This window comes from Martes martes (assembly GCF_963455335.1).
Source record: "Martes martes genome assembly, chromosome: 7".
NCBI classification, from domain to species: Eukaryota; Metazoa; Chordata; class Mammalia; order Carnivora; family Mustelidae; genus Martes; species Martes martes.
This window is the reverse complement of record NC_137894.1, coordinates 26,424,239-26,440,826: the sequence shown is the minus strand read 5'-3', so window position 1 is coordinate 26,440,826 and position 16,588 is coordinate 26,424,239. Positions and strand designations below refer to the sequence as shown.

Here is a 16,588-nt window from a genome sequence, read left to right as displayed (position 1 = left end):
GTAAGCAGTGGTTTTATAGGAATTACACTGAATTTGTGTATTGATTTGGGCAAAATTGTCATTTTAATGATAATAATTTTTCCAGTCCATGCACAAGGAATGTGTTTTCCATTTACTTAGACCCTTCAGCAATTTTTCATTCAGCAATGTTTTTTGCTTTTTCAGTATTCAAGTCCTGTGGCTTCTTGATTAAATTTATTTCTAAGTATTTTTTATGCCATACTTTTTATTGTAAAGATTTTATTTATTTATTTATTTATTTGATGGAGAGAGAGCACAAACAAGGGGAGCAGCAGGGAGTGGGAGAAGCAGGCTCCCCACTGAGCAGGGAGCCCAAAGCTGGGCTCTGTCCCAGGACCTGGGGATCATGAACTGAGCTGAAGGCAGTCACTTAACCATCTGAGCCATCCAGGCGCCCCTTTTTTATGCCATATTAAATGGAATTCTTAATTTCCCTTTTGGAATGTTTGTTGCTAGTGTATGGAAATATACACTATACTTTGAACACATTTTGTATGTTGAATTAATATCCAGCAGCTTGGCTGAGTTTTATTTATTGTCTCCTACAGGTTTTTGTGTGTGGTTTCCTTTGGGTTTTCCACATATAAGATCACATTATCTATGAACCAAGATGGTTTTGCTTCTCCAATTTGGATGCCTTATATTACTTTTTCCTGCTTTAGGTAGTTCTTCCAGGACTAAGTGGAATAGAAGTAGAAAAGGTGGGCATCCTTGTCTTGCTCCTGAATTTAGGGGAAAAGCTTTTACTCTTTCACTGTTGAGTATAAGGTTAGCTGTGGGTTTTTCATAAATAGACTTTCTCATGTTGAGGAAGTTCCTATCTAGTTCTAATTTGTATTATTTTCTTATGTGGGTGACTTGTAGAATCTAGAATTATCTACCTTTCAAGACTAACTTAGAGTAATTTATTTTATTGTCTTGATTGGCCTGCCATGGTTTTATCAGTTTAATTAGTCTTTTCAAAGAGACAAGTTTTTGCTTTTTTGCCATTTCTCATATCTAATTTTAATTACTATATTTAATAGCTTTAATCTTTCTGTTTTTAAAAATAGTTTCTAATTCTCTTCTGAAATACTCAGTGTCTTATCTTTTCAAACATAACTAAGTATGGTGGTTTTAAAACATGTGTATTACAACTCTAATATCTGGACACTCAGTGGATCTTTTTCTATTGTCTGTTATTTCTGGTACTTTTTTTAGTCATGTTTTCTAGTCTCATATGCCATTATGTACTAGACATTATATTTACAAAATTATTTCTTGAATCCATTTGAGGCCTAAGATGATATTATTCTCCAGAGATTGGAGGAGGGAGGGTTGGTCTTCTAGGTAGTTGGGGTAAGTAATTATCCGGGCTCATCTCAGTCCAGTTTCATTGACTTAGATGATTCCATGCTAAGCTATAATCTGTAAAAATAGCGCTGCATAGTTAACCCTTCCTGTTGGGGTTTTTCCTGTTGGGATCCCAACCCAAAGTATGGGTTTTTTTATGGCTCTATCCTTCTCTTTTGGTAGGCTCTGAACTCCAGTTCTTGGTCTGCCCTCCCCTCCTAGCCTCTCAAAGAAGTTTGTTTTGTTTTGTTTTGTTTTTTGTTTTCTTTTTTTTTTTGGAGGCTTTCCTTGCTGACAGTTACCATCAGGGAAGAGTAGCCTCAGATATGGACCTCTTTATTCATCTTAGCTTTCTTTATTCATTATTTTATTCATTTCTTTATTCTTTATTCTTTATTCATCTTAGCTTTATTCATTTCTTTATTCATTATTTTATTCATTTCTTTATTCTTTATTCATCTTAGCTTTATTCATCTTAGCTTTCTTCAGATTCTGGCCTCATAATTCTTTGCCATCTTGTTATTTCTGATACTTTCAAGATTTATTCATCTTTAAGTGTTTTGTCTGCCTCTTCTAGTTGTCCTCAGTGGGAGGGCTAGGTGAATTTCCAGATTTGCCATTCATGGAAGTAGAAACTCTGCAGATTTGTTTTTGCTTTGCATTTGTAACAGCATTTTTTTCTTTAAAGATTTTATTTATTTATTTGACAGACAGAGATCACAAGTAGGCAGAGAGGCAGGCAGAGAGAGCAGGGGAAGCAGGCTCCCTGCTGAGCAGAGAGCCCAATGTGGGGCTTGATCCCAGGACCCTGGGATCATGACCTGAGCTGAAGGCAAAGGCTTAACCCACTGAGCCACCCACGTGCCCCGTAACAGCATTTTAAAAAAAAGATTCTATTTATTTATTTGAGAGAGAGAGAGAGAAAGGGCACATGCTTGTGTGCAAGTGAGCCAGGAGGAAGAGGGAGAAAAAGAGAGAATCCCAAGCAGACTCCCGGCTGAGCATGGGGCTCTGGAGCAGAAACCAAGGGTCAGATGTTTAATGGACTGAGCCACCGAGGTGCCCCTGTAACAGCATTTTTTTTTTTTTTAAAGATTTTATTTATTTATTTGACAGAGAGAGATCACAAGTAGGCAGAGAGGCAGGCAGAGAGAGGAGGAAACAGGCTCCCTGCTGAGCAGAGAGCCCGATGTGGGGCTCGATCCCAGGAGCCTGGGATCATGACTTGAGCCGAAGGCAGAGGCTTTAACCCACTGAGCCACCCAGGCGCCCCTGTAACAGCATTTTTAATGAGAATGTTTTTTGTTAGCACTGTTACTGAACTCTGCACCTCCCCCACCTCAGCTTCTGTGTACCCTTCCATATGGAAATACATCACTCTGTTGTTACTTGGGAGTCAGATAGAATAAATCATAACACTATATGAACTTCATTTCATAAATTGATATAAAATACATTGGGCTTTCTGAAGCTGTTTTAGGTATTTATTAGTTCCATTTATTTATTTGAGAGTGAGTGAGCCAGCTGGTGCAGGAGAGGGAGAGAGGGAATCGTAAGCAAGCTCCACACCCAGCATGGAGCCTGACACAGGGCTTGATCTCATGACCTTGAGACTATGACCTGATCTGAAATCAAGATTTAGATACTTAACCGACTGAGCCACCCAGTCACCCCTGTTAGTTTCTTTTAATTTGAGAACTTACTATTTTCTTGAAGCAAGAAGCTCATCACTATGTAGTATTCTTTATTTCTTGGTTAGGAAGGTTTTCTTTTCTTTTTTTTTTTAAGATTTTATTTATTTATTTGACAGAGAGAGAGATCACAAGTAGGCAGAGAGGCAGGCAGAGACAGAGGGGGAAGCAGGCTCCCTGCTGAGCAGAGAGCCTGATTCAGGGCTCGATCCCAGGACCCTGAGATCTTGACCAGAGCCGAAGGCAGAGGCTTAACCCACTGAGCCACCCAGGCGTCCCTTGGTTCGGAAGGCTTTGCCTTACATGTATTAACACTGTTCCATTACCATTAAATAGGACAGTCTGCAATATTTTGTGGCCGTTCTGGAAAACAGCTGAAGCGTTGTCATAGCAGTCAGCCAGGAATGCTCTTGGACAGCTGGTCCCGGATGGTAAAGAGCCTGAACGTGTCATCCTCTGTGAACCAGGCTTCTCGTCTTATTGATGGCAGTGAGCCCTGCTGGCAGTCATCTGGTTCACAAGGAAAGGTAGTATGCCATGGGGACATTTCCAGAAATGCTTTTATTTAGACGGCTTTACCTTTAAGCTTCAAAATCAACTTTGAAAACCTACTAAGTTATATTGGGATGGCACCTGTCAGTACTGATTTTATATTTTAGTTCATAATTATTTTTATAGCTGCTGAGTAATATATGATCCATTTTTTATTGTCAGAGACTTTAAATGATGTATGTGATAGATTTTGTCTAACTGACCACTTGATAGAGAGTGTAATAGGGTGCTGTTATTTTTGTTACTCTCCTATAAAATGGATGAGTTCAGATTCTGGTTCTGGTGAACAGTTTTTCTAATATATCTGAACATATAGGTGTTGCTCTTCAGAATGTTATCGTAATTGCATGCAAGTGTGGGCGCCCATCATCTGAACTCATGGTCAGACTTGGAAAGAGGGGCTATTTTTCCATCTTGACTGTAGTGTTTTCTTTTCTTTTCTTTTTTTTTTTTAAAGATTTTATATATTTATTTGACAGACAGAGATCACAAGTCGGCAGAGAGGCAGGCAGAGAGAGGGGGAAGCAGGCTCCCTGCTGAGCAGAGAGCCTGATGCGGGGCTCGATCCCAGGACACTGGGATCATGACCCGAGCTGAAGGAAGAGGCCTCAACCCACTGAGCCACCCAGGTGCCCCGTTGATTGTAGTGTTTTCTGTAACCCACTCCTTAATGGGTATAAATGGACCACCCTAGATCAGGAGTCTATAAATAAATCATTTCCAGGGTTTCGAGTGAGACTTTCTTTTAATAAACAAGTAAATAGTGGAGTAGAATACTCCTCTCTCTCAGGCCATATCATATATTTAGAAAATCTTATGTAGATTCAAGCTTTAGTGACACTATTTTAATAGCTAAAATATGGCTGAATTCTGTTAACTGAGAATACATTTTTGTTGTTGTTGTGTTTTCTTAAAGCATTGGATTCGTTTGGAGATTTTCCCAGATGTTCTTGTTCATAGATTAAAAATGATAGTGGATCCCGCTGACAGTAGCTACATGCCTTCCCTAGTGGTGGTGTCAGGTAATTGAATTAGTTTACTCAGTAACTTCGCTCATATGGTAAAAACTCCTTTGTCTGATTCTTTTATCCCCCTTCTTCCCTTTAGGCGGAAACTCTCTAAATAATCTAATTGAACTAAAGACAATCAATATTAACCCCACTGATACTACGGTGTCTCTTCTGAATGACTGCACAGAGGTAAGAGGAGATGACTTTTTTGACTGTCTCTATATTAACAGGGAGCCTATTTTTCCTCCTGAATTAAATAATTCTGTTTTAAAATTTGGGAGGTATATGGGGCGCCTGGGTGGCTTGGCGGGTTAAGCCTCTGCCTTCAACTCAGGTCATGGTCTCGGGGTCCTGGGATCGAGCCCCACATCGGGCTCTCTGCTCGGCGGGGAGCCTGCTTCCCTTCCTCTTTCTCTGCCTACCTCTCTGCCTACTTGTGATCTCTCCCTCTCTGTCAAATAAATAAATAAAATCTTTTTAAAAAAATAAATAAAATTTGGCAGGTATACAACTTGAATTTGCTGTTTATCAGATCAGCTTGAAAAGGAAAAAAGTTTCATCTTCACTATCTTAACTAAGAAGTGAAGATAAAACTCCTAGAAAAAGTTGTTACTAGGCACCTTAGATTGTTCTTCAGATCCAAATTATTTTCATTATATATCTGTTAATGTGTGTGGGGTTTTTTCTAACTGCATAAATGACACTGAAATTGCTTTTTTGTTTTCATACCTGTTGGCATCAAGTGCTGAGCTATTGATTTACTTTGATGGGTAATTTTTCAAAATGAATACAAGTTTATTATAAATTTTGAAAATGCTGAATCATTGAAGGTTCTTTTATGTAGTACTTTTATATTACAGAGCAGTGAGACTGTCTCTCAGATCTTCCCATAAATTTTTCTACACAGATGTCAACACTATTTTAATAAATTAAATATACTTAAAATAATACTACCTATACTATTGTCTCATGAACTTATTTAATTGGTATAATGATAGTGGATAAAGGTATTAGATAATTGACTCTTACTCATCTAAAGTTTTTTATAAGTGAGTATTTTAAAATTATTAAATGTAGTTCACCATTAATTATTATTATTATTATTTTTATTTTTATTATTAGTCTGCCCACATAGGGGTAGACAAGTTCAAGGTGGTGCCAGTGTGTTACTTAAAAGAAGCTGATACATAGCCATTAGGTTAATTTGTTCATGGGTAAAAGGTTTGTAACTTGTGTCCAGTCTATGGGAATGTACCAGCTCCTTTCCCAGGTCCAAGAACTGATGATCTGGCCTTTATTGCTAATCTTCAATAAAAAGAATTTTGGGATACCATTCATTCTTAAATGAATGGTAAATGGTAAATATCTTTTTTTTTTACATACCAATTAATACCAGGGGTGTTAATAAATGAATACACTGGCAAATTATTAAAATGGAAGATAATACAGAGTTTTTCTGAAAAAAGATAATATTGAATTTTAATCCATTTTATTGTTAACTCATTGCTAGGCAACTGAAAACAGCTTGTCTAAAGTCTTAATTATACTCCTGAATATTTTTATACTTTAAATCATTAACTAGAGTTAATTAAATCAGTAACTAGCTTAGATTATTATTCATAAAAGGTTTATTATAGTCCAAAAATTTTCAATTCAGAACAATTTATTACATAATATTTGATAAGTATAAAGTAATATAGATGACACATGTGAAAAATATGAAGGACTGTGAGTAATTGGAAAACTCATGACCCACTCTCCATCATTCTAACCAATTTAAGAACTAGAATATTATCATTCTTGGGAAGCCAGTGGACATTCTAGGATTGTCTTTTCCATAAAAATGGCCCATTATGGTAATTTCCTAACATAATCAAAAATAGAAATCCCCCACAAACCTCTGGCCCATCTTCAACAGTTATCAAGATTTTTGTCAGTTGTGTTTCATTGTCTCCTTTCATGTCCCCCATTTTTTTAATTCCTAGAATGTTTAAAAGCAAGTCCGAGTTATGACCTTATCCATGTTGTATACTTCAATATTAATCTGTAACAAGGACTTAAAAAATGTAACCACAATACCATTATCACACCTAATGGTTATTCTTTAATAATCATATAATATCCAGCCAGTGTTTACATTTTCCCAGTTATCCCATAAATATCTTTTTGTAGTTGGTTTATGTGCCTGCACTTTGTACTTCATTTAAGTCTTAATTCTCTTGTTTTTTCCTTGCTAAAGAAGGAAACTGGGTCTCCTTATTTATTTATTTATTTATTTATTTATTTATTTGACAGACAGAGATCACAAGTAGGCAGAGAGATGAAGGGAAGCAGGCTCCCTGCGGAGCAGAGAGCCCGATGCAGGGCTCGATCCCAGGACCCTGGAATCATGATCGGGGCCAAAGGCAGAGGCTTTAACCCACTGAGCCACCCAGGCACCCCTGGGTCTCCCTTTCCTGTAGAATTTTTTATTTTTTAATTTGTCTTTTGCATCCCAGTGGCTTTCTTCCACATGTGCTTCCTGTGAGATCATAAGTGGTAGAGCTTGAGGTTTGAGCAAGTCCAGTTGAGGCAATAAGAAGTTGCTGGAAGTATGTGTGGTTCCTGCTGCATCACTCTTTGTTCACAGGACATGCAGGAATAGAGGAATACTATAAATGCCAAATACAGGATGTGGGGCATTCTGCAGGGCAAAGAAACAACTTCAACACTTGAGTGTCAAAGGTATACGAGGAAGAGGTTGCATCCTATTTGGATCCTGATTTGAACAAGCCAACTATAGAAAAATGTTTATAAGATGATCACAAAAGTTAATTACTGATAGCATATTAGATGATATAAGAAATTATTGCTTTAGCTATGATAATAGTAATGTGGATTTTTTTTTTGGATGCCTATACTTCAGTGATACCTACTGAAGTTTTGAAACAATATGCTGCCTGGAATTTTCTTTTTTCTTTCTTTTTTTTTTTTTTTTTTTTACGATTTTATTTATTTGACAGAGAGACATAGTGAGAGAGGGAACATAAGCAGGGGGAGTGGGAGAGGAAGAAGCAGGCTCCCTGCCTAGCAGGGAGCTCGATGCGTGGCTCAATCCCAGGACCCTGGAATCATGACCTGAGCCAAAGGCAGATGCTTAACGACTGAGCCACCCAGGCACCCTGCTGTCTGGAATTTTCTTAATATAATTCAAATATGAACACAATTGCTTATATGTTTATAACTTGAAACTTGGTGATAGTGTTGCTGGGCTCTTTGTATGATTGTCTCTAATTTATATATATTTGAATATTTTTATTAGTTTTAAAAATTATGAAGGCTCTGAACTACCTGACATTTAATCTCTTTCCTAATACATCTTGATTTAAGAAAGCTTTTTTTTTCTTTTTTTCTTTTCTCAAGAGAGAGAGGAAGAGAGGGCCCATGTGCATGTGCACGTAAGTGGGGAGCCAAGGCAGGGGCAGAGGGAAAAGGAGAGAGAGAATCCTAAGCAGGCTTGGGAAAAGGGAGAGAATCCCACTGCAGTGCAGAGCCCAATGTGGGGCTTAATCTCAGTATCCTGAGATAATGATGTGAGCTGAAATCAAGAGACAAATGCTTAAGGGACTGAGCCACCCAGGCGCCCCTCAAGAAAGCTTTAAGACAGAAAAGTTTGCAGTCATTCATTCAGTAAAACTATTATACCGTTTCATTTTAGTCAGAAAATCAGTGTGAGTCCCATGCCTTGGATAGACCTATTTGGTGATTAATGAGTTCTTTTAGTCTGTACTCAATCGTGACTGTATTAATTTTGCCTAACTTGCTTGCTATTTCCAGAATTTAAGTAAAAGAGCTCTAACTTTCCACACATTCCATGTCTCAAATATGCTGGTCTCCAGTTTAAGGATCTCATGTATTTGATTCTAAAAAGTCTGTAGTTTACTGTTTTTGTGTCTAGTATCACAGGTATATTGAAATTGCTATAAAGCAGTGCAGGAGCTCAGGAATTGATTGTAAAATCCATGGTCTTATCCTGCTGGGACGGATCCGTGCAGAGGAGGAAGATTTGGCAGCAGTTCCTTTCTTAGCTTCGGATAATGAAGAGGAAGAAGACGAAAAAGGCAATAGTGGGAGGTTAGAGCCATTTGTTATTGGTGGTGCTCATTCCAAAATTCTCACTTTTAAAAGTAAATATTTAATAAGAGTGTATTTCATAATGAGAGTAGTTTTATTATGATAAAATACATACAACATAAAACGTATCCTCTTAACTATTTTTAGATGTCTAGTTCTGTGGCATTAAGTACATTCACATTATTGTGCAGTTGTGAACAACATTCATCTCCAAAATATCTATGTCATTAGTCTTTTGTCATGTAATTTTATTGAGCGCAGTATTTCGTCTTATGTTCTCATTTATTTACTCAATTCAGTATTTTGCAAGAGTACTATAGTGACAACTATTACCGTATTTATTCCTTCACCATCCATCTATTGAATACCTGTTGTGGGCTAAGCCCTGTTTTCCATCCTTTGAATGCTGTAGTGAATATGCACAGTAAAATAAGACAAACTCACACACATCAGAGTGGCTTTACAACTATGGAAAGTGCGCAGAGGAGAAGTACACGGTCTTTTGAGAACCTGCCAAAGAGCATTGATTTGTCAGGAGGACAAGGAAAATACCCTCTAAAGGCATACTTTCAGGAAAAGTCAGAGTTTTCAAAATCAGATGGGCAGGAAAAGGTGTTTTTTGCAGGACAATAACGTATACCAAGGATGAAGGAAGATACCTGCCAGGTTTCTGCACATTTGCTTTTTTTAATCTAAGATGTTTATGGAGGACTGGTATGTGCAGGGGATTGTTCTGAGCCTTGTTCATGTCCCAGCAGAAAACAACATAGATAATCTCTTTCCTCAGATAAGTTGTATTTTCCTAGATAAATTGCTAAAAGCAAATTGGTAAGTCAAAGGATATGCAGAATTAGTTTATGTGTGTTTCTGTTGTCCTATTGGTGTAGCCTGGTCCTTGTAGATACATGAAGGAGGCAGGTACCATGCTCGCTGAGTTCTACTGCCCTTTGCACTAAGTGCTTTCTAGAATGTGATGTAAGGAAATAGGAGCTCTGCCTCTCACTGCTATTAAAGCACATTTTCTTAGTCATGAATGGGTGACAACTAAGATAGTAAATCAGGTTATTCTAGGGTTCTGTGAGCTTGGGTTTGGATTCAGTCCTGATTTATTTTGGAAAATTTGCACTGGAACTGAAAAGAAAATAGTATATGTAACATTACTTCATTAGAATATATGTTGTACTATATGTTATAATTTAAACTGATAGTACCTATATACATTAAGTAAGGAAGGGAAATACCAGTTCACTTAAATGAATCATTGAGATTTTCAGGAGAAAGGATTATAGGTTTGCATGTTCTTGTTAACTACGAAAATGATTTGGACAAATACATAAATACATGTATATATGAGATAAGCAAAAAATCACTTCTCGGCCTTTTGGCTAAGATCAAGTGTAAAAAAGTTTGAGGTTTACTCATTGATTAAATTTTTATGTAACTGAATACATTAACAAAAGAATTCTAGATATTTGAATGTAATGTTTTTCTTTTCTTGTCAGATATTTATTAGCTAATAATTTCAGCGTGAGTAAGTTGTCCAAATACAGTCTCCCACAGAGCACACGTACAACTGGGGTATGCCCACACTGACTACCTGCTGGCCTCAGTTCTGACTGGTTAATAATTACATGGTACCAGTCACTACATATCTTGAATATAAGTCTTGGTTTCCCATACATATTTTTGGCCAGAAATGTGTTACAAGATACGTCAAGTATAGATAGTCCGCAATTTATTTGACTTGCAAGTTTTTGACTTTACAATAGTTGCAGAAGTAATACCCATTCCATAGAAACTGAACTTTGAATTTTGATCTTTGCCTGAAAACTCTGTGCCATCTGTGGTACAGTCCTCTCTTATAATACTGGACAGCAGCCGTGAGCTATATAGCTCCCGTCCTGCAATCACAAGGGTAAATAACCAATATACTTATTACAGCCATTCTGTACTCATACCATACCGTCTTTCAGGATAGTATTCAAGAAATTACATGTAATATTCAATGCTTATTTATGAAATAGGCTTTGTGTTAGATGATTTTGTTCAACTGTAGAGTAATGTAAGTGTTCTCAGCGTGTTCAAGGTGGGCAGGGCTAAGCTGTGGTGTTGAGTGGGTTAGGTGTAGTTTTAAAATACATTTCACCTTATGATATTTTCAATTTGTAATGAGTTTATTTAGGTAAAATATTATTATAAGTAGAGGAAGCTCTGAGATTACAATATACATATACTTGCTCTCTTGTGCCTGGTATCAGATGAAAGGATTTTCCTACATTTTAATCCCCAAATCATAAGATTTTGATCCCTTAAAGTAAATATTTATTAGTATATACTATGTTAAAAAAATCTTAACCTATCTAGAACCTAGACTCTGGAGCCTTTAGTTGTTCATCCTAATTTATAAAAATAGAACAAAAGCAAACAAAATCAAATACAGGTTCCTTAGTACCTGGCACTAACAACCAAGAAAATCTAACACTGTCCCATGTACTTGGTGGTCTCAAGTTCAAGAATTAGAGTGCTCTGTTGGTTAAACTTCCAGTCCATTGAGGGCAGGTCAGGAGATGGAATGAGCAAGGTGGTGGGAGCCAGCTGCCAGAGCTATGCTTCAGAAGCCTTGGGGTGTGAGGCAGGCCTCTCAGGAGAGAAAGGAAGTAAGGGACATCTAACCCAGCTGGCCTATATGGTGGGCAGAGGGTGTGAAGGAAGAAAATTGCATTTTGCTTTGGGGCATATATCTATGTTAGAGTACCTAAAAAATTGTATGGTTGTTATCTATTTTATTAGTTTGTGTGAGGGGGAAAAAATGACCAGATGTTTAGGTTTAAGGCCATTGCCAAAATGCCGGGTCCAGTGGTGAGTCCTATGGCCATTTAATCAGTGTTCTCTGCATTTAACATCTGTAGTAGCTATGTTTTGACACATTGGGTGGAAATATCTATGAATCAGTAAAACAGCTGTGGTGTTCAGCTTGGTGTATAAGAAGAAAAGAGCTGCACAGTCTGTCATAGAATGGTTTCCACCAAAAACAAGGCTAGAATTAAATTATAGTATTAAAAGGTAGCATGCTGGTATCTAGAAATTTTGACCCTCTGGTACACTAACTTGTGTATTTACTTGAGGTTTCATTATATTAAAACAAAACTTTTAGAGTTTTTAATAGTATTCTGCAAACTTTGCTTGCTTGAGGTTGCTTTCCTTTTTGTTAAAAAAATATTTTTATGTTGAATGACCTCTATTTCTGTCTTTTTTTGTTTGGTTAGCCTTATTAGAAAGAAGGCTGCAGGGCTGGAATCAGCAGCTACGATAAGAACCAAAGTGTTTGTTTGGGGACTGAATGACAAGGACCAGCTGGGCGGCCTGAAGGGCTCTAAGGTATCCCCCACCCTTCTTCTGTGTCACCTGTAATCACATGATTGAGAAGGAGCTTTGCTGGTGCCTTTGTTCTAGAGAGGCTTAATAATAATTAGACCTCTTTAAGGTTTTTATGATGGTTTACCTTCTGTAAGTTGTTTTTTAAATTGACTTTTCTGAAGAAATTCTTAATTTGAACTTGAAGACATTAGCAAATTTAGTTTCTGTTAAAGCCTCTGTCCTTGGAAAATAGTGCATTTTAGATGTAGTTGTATTATTGTTGTTCTATAAACTACAAAATGCACTTTTGAAAAGATTTGACAAGCATATAGATGAAAATTATAGACTTTAATTATATTTATTTTGCCATCAGTACAGTAAGCTCTTTTGCTTACCATGAACAGAATAAAGTGTAAAAAATGTCATGGTGGTATGAAGATGGGCAAGCTATCATTTCAAGAGTAGATACAACAAAGGATGCATTTGAACCAGTGTTGAATTCAGTATCCATTATGTTACTTAGTGTCTCTTTACTGAGGTGCCACAAAACAAATTCCTCCAAGTTTTAGTGCCTGTACACAGTTTCTCTCCAGTAAGTGTCTCTGCTTCTTTTTAGTATTCTGTGAGACTTCACCCACCCTTATTATCTGCATTGCTGAGAAGCTGAGAAGGAAAGTTAGAATTCATTTTAAGTCTCTCCTTTCAAGTACAACAATTTTTCATCTTTATTTGAACAGCCTTGAATGCATTTATGTTTTAAGGCCCCTAGACTCCATTTGGAGGTGGGTAGGGGGCAGTAAGGTCTGGAGTCTCAGTTGTGATAGTGCGGGGCTGCCTGGGTGATCCTGAGGCACATGGCCCTTTGTTGGAGTTTACACATGAAGGATAGATTTGGCGTTCTGTGGTTGGGATGATGATTCTTTCTTGTACTGTAGTAGTGACTATCTGATAATTTCTGGGAATCATAAAGGGTTTCTTAGACAAGGGTTTTATGAATTTTAAATTAAGTCACACCCATCTATAATGGGAAATTGAAGTGTATAATTTCGTAGAGATGTCAGAATCAATAAGAATGAATAGGACAACACCTGAAATAAAATGTAGTTTACCAGATGCTTGGTTATATCTTTACATTATGTATGTTTTATTTTTCACCTTTTATTATGGAGCTGTTTAAACATAGCAGGTAGAAAGATTAGGGACCTGAGTCCTCATGTTACTGTACCAGCTTCAACAGTTAACAGTAGAGGGTCACATTTTTGGTCTTTATTTTATTTATTTATTTGTTTGTTTGTTTATTTATTTTACACCCCTCCCCCCAAAGTACATCTCAATATATTATTTCATCCTTAGAATACTTTAGTGTATCTCTAAGAGAAAAGAACTTCTTTGGTTAATATAACCATGTAAATTTAATGGTAATTCCTTATATATTCTTTGTAATAAGGTTACCTGTAATTCTAAAAACATAAATAAAATGATCTTTTTCCTTCTTTTGCTTAAAAAATAAAATCCTGTTCTAGATAAAGGTTCCTTCATTCTCTGAGACACTGTCTGCTTTGAATGTGGTACAGGTGGCTGGTGGTTCTAAAAGTTTGTTTGCAGGTATGATTATCCTTATACTAAAAATTTTTTATAAATTATGCTTACCACCAAAAACATGTTGTGAGAAGTGAGTCTTGTCCTTTCTCTTGTTCTTTGCAGTGACTGTGGAAGGGAAGGTATATGCCTGTGGAGAAGCTACGAATGGCCGACTGGGGCTGGGCATCTCTAGTGGGACTGTGCCCATCCCTCGGCAGATCACAGCTCTTAGCAGTTATGTGGTCAAGAAGGTGGCCGTTCATTCAGGTACCAGGCCAGAGTTGGCACTCATATGAAGATAAACGTGTTGCTCATGCTCTGCAAATAATTGCAGCCTTTAGATAATTTTCTCTAGGGTGTCTTTATATTCTTTTTCAAGTATACTTAATTATTAAGAATAAAAGTTGGATAATGTAAATCTCCAGGTGGTCTAGAATTTAATTATTGTTGCCACACGAGGCTTTCTAGAGATCAGCAGTTGTTGGCATTCCAGGTGTGTGATGGGGACTACCCCTCTCCAAGGTATGGATTTTCAGTCTCAGAGCTGTGGTCTCTGGTTGATGGCATCTTTGAAATCATCATGTTCTGTGCTTATATATGTGTTGTTTTTCTGGGGAAGGAGCCTGTAACTTTCATCAGATTTCCCGAGTGTCTGTGAACCCCAGTGATAAGAAAGATCCTTTGAAAAAAAAAAATCACCCTCTCTCAGTTTAGGAAACTGAGAATTTTTTACTGAGAATTATTTCGAAGCACTATGCTAGGCCTCTGAGGAATGGAACTAAATTAGGTATAAAACTCACTTCATGTCTGCACTGAATAGGTTTAGGTTTAACCCCATATAAAGGCAGGTCTAAACAGTAGAGGCTTGAGCAAGATAGAATTTTACTTTTCTTCTTTGTAAAAGTCTGGGGTGGGCTCCTGGACTAGTACGGTAGCTCTGTGCGCATGAGGAGCACAAGCACCATTTGGTCTTTCTTTCCACCTTTGTTGATAGATGGCCATGCAGCTCTGTCTAGGTGAGCATAGATGTTTCCTCAGCCCACTTCGCCCCTTTAAAAGGCTTTTTAGGAAGCCTTGCTCACTTCTGTTGGATCTCTGTCACCATCCTTTCTGGGCAAGGGAGTTTTTAGCTGAGCACATTGTTACTCTCATTAGTGTGGGTTCTGTTGTAAAGAATAGGGGAGAATGAATGATTTGGGGGACTGAGAGCCCAGGAGTTGGCAGGGACACAGGTGACAGAGAGAAAACGCCAATAAAGATAGTGTACTTCAGTCTTGGGCCAGACTAGATGGGCTGGAAGAATGGTCTACACCGGGGAAGAGCATGACCATGAAAGAATGGGTATAATGCATTAATTGTGATTGATGGCGCTTTTGCTTAAATAACTCCACAGTTGGTGTACATTTTCTAAAGCTTAATTGCCAGTGCATTTGATAATTTGCCTAATCATAAATGTACTTATTTTTACTTTTTTTCTGTCTGAATTTTGATCTTTTATATATTTAACATAACAGGAACCCCGTTATTAAACATGGCACTATTTTGCTGCCTCTTTATGAGTAAAATTCATTCTAGGATTTAAACTTTGTAGTTTACTAAAAGTTCACTGACTTCATGTATTTGTTGCCCTGAAATGCTGATCCCGTCTACTCATTTGTTGAACACATATTCATTGAGCAAATGCTGCATGCCAGGCAGAGTAAAGTAATAATGCTGTGAACTTTTTGTAAACTAAATTTGGCAGCGCATATCTTTGTGAATGTTGCAGGTGGCCGCCATGCTACGGCTTTAACTGTTGATGGGAAAGTGTTTTCCTGGGGTGAAGGTGACGATGGCAAACTTGGACACTTCAGCAGAATGTAAGAATATTTTCTTCATTACTTGCTAATAAGAAGAGGTTACTGATAATAGTGATTATCTTTTTGGTAGTTATTTTTCAGAAAAATTAAACAGGATAGGTCATTTTTGAAAATGGAACCTAAAAATATATCTGTTAAAAATATCTATGAATGTGATTTGGCCTCACATGATCTGTTTTAATGTTTGATAGTTAAGTTGATCTGCAAATGTTGTTTTGACTAAGTGTGGACCAGTGTAGATGTCCTTTTTTTCTTCTTTAAAAATGACTGGATTGATTTTAGGGAATATTATTTAATCTTGTTTTAGGAACTGTGACAAGCCACGGCTTATTGAGGCCTTGAAAACCAAGCGTATCCGGGATATTGCCTGTGGGAGCTCACATAGCGCAGCCCTCACATCCAGTGGGGAGCTATACACCTGGGGCCTTGGAGAGTACGGCCGGTTGGGACATGGGGATAATACAACACAACTGAAGCCCAAAATGGTGATTATACACATTTTTGTTGCTTACAGAAAGCTTACCATCTGCTGATTTCAACGAAGATAAGCTTCGAGTCTAGGAAAGTTCATAAAGACATGTGCATTATTGGCTTTCAGTCTGTGGAAAAAATTTCCCTTGTTTTCTCAGTGCCTGTGCTTGATTCTGTTTTTAAATTTGTAATTGAGTAGGTGAAAGTCCTTCTTGGTCACAGAGTAATCCAGGTTGCATGTGGAAGTAGAGATGCACAGACCCTGGCTCTGACTGATGAAGGTAAGCTCCTACCTGACTCTGTTTCTGGGTGGGTCGGAACATCATGAAGCACTGACCTGAAGCATGCATTTTTTAAACCTAGGTTTAGTATTTTCCTGGGGTGATGGTGACTTTGGAAAACTGGGCCGGGGAGGAAGTGAAGGCTGTAATATTCCCCAGAACATTGAGAGACTGAACGGACAGGGAGTGTGTCAGATCGAATGCGGAGCTCAGTTCTCCTTGGCTCTCACCAAGTCAGGAGTAGTGTGGACATGGTATGTAAACTCTCTGTCACCCATCAGTGTGTATGTGTCCATGTGAGACAGTGGTGGGCTTCTGTC

The 16,588-nt window shown here is 37.7% G+C and overlaps 1 protein-coding gene across 1 annotated transcript in view; it reads left to right on the top strand.

Moving 5' to 3' along the window:
- The window catches only part of HERC2 (HECT and RLD domain containing E3 ubiquitin protein ligase 2), a 248,076-nt gene that overhangs the window by 164,470 nt on the left and 67,018 nt on the right, over window positions 1-16,588 (top strand). The window contains exons 53-63 of the mRNA XM_080809534.1: window positions 3,381-3,571; window positions 4,513-4,618; window positions 4,704-4,795; window positions 8,544-8,719; window positions 11,986-12,097; window positions 13,600-13,681; window positions 13,781-13,924; window positions 15,426-15,516; window positions 15,824-16,001; window positions 16,187-16,268; window positions 16,351-16,522. Of these exons, the coding sequence (XP_080665660.1) occupies window positions 3,381-3,571; window positions 4,513-4,618; window positions 4,704-4,795; window positions 8,544-8,719; window positions 11,986-12,097; window positions 13,600-13,681; window positions 13,781-13,924; window positions 15,426-15,516; window positions 15,824-16,001; window positions 16,187-16,268; window positions 16,351-16,522 (1,426 nt within the window). The remainder of the gene's footprint in view (window positions 1-3,380; window positions 3,572-4,512; window positions 4,619-4,703; window positions 4,796-8,543; window positions 8,720-11,985; window positions 12,098-13,599; window positions 13,682-13,780; window positions 13,925-15,425; window positions 15,517-15,823; window positions 16,002-16,186; window positions 16,269-16,350; window positions 16,523-16,588) is intronic.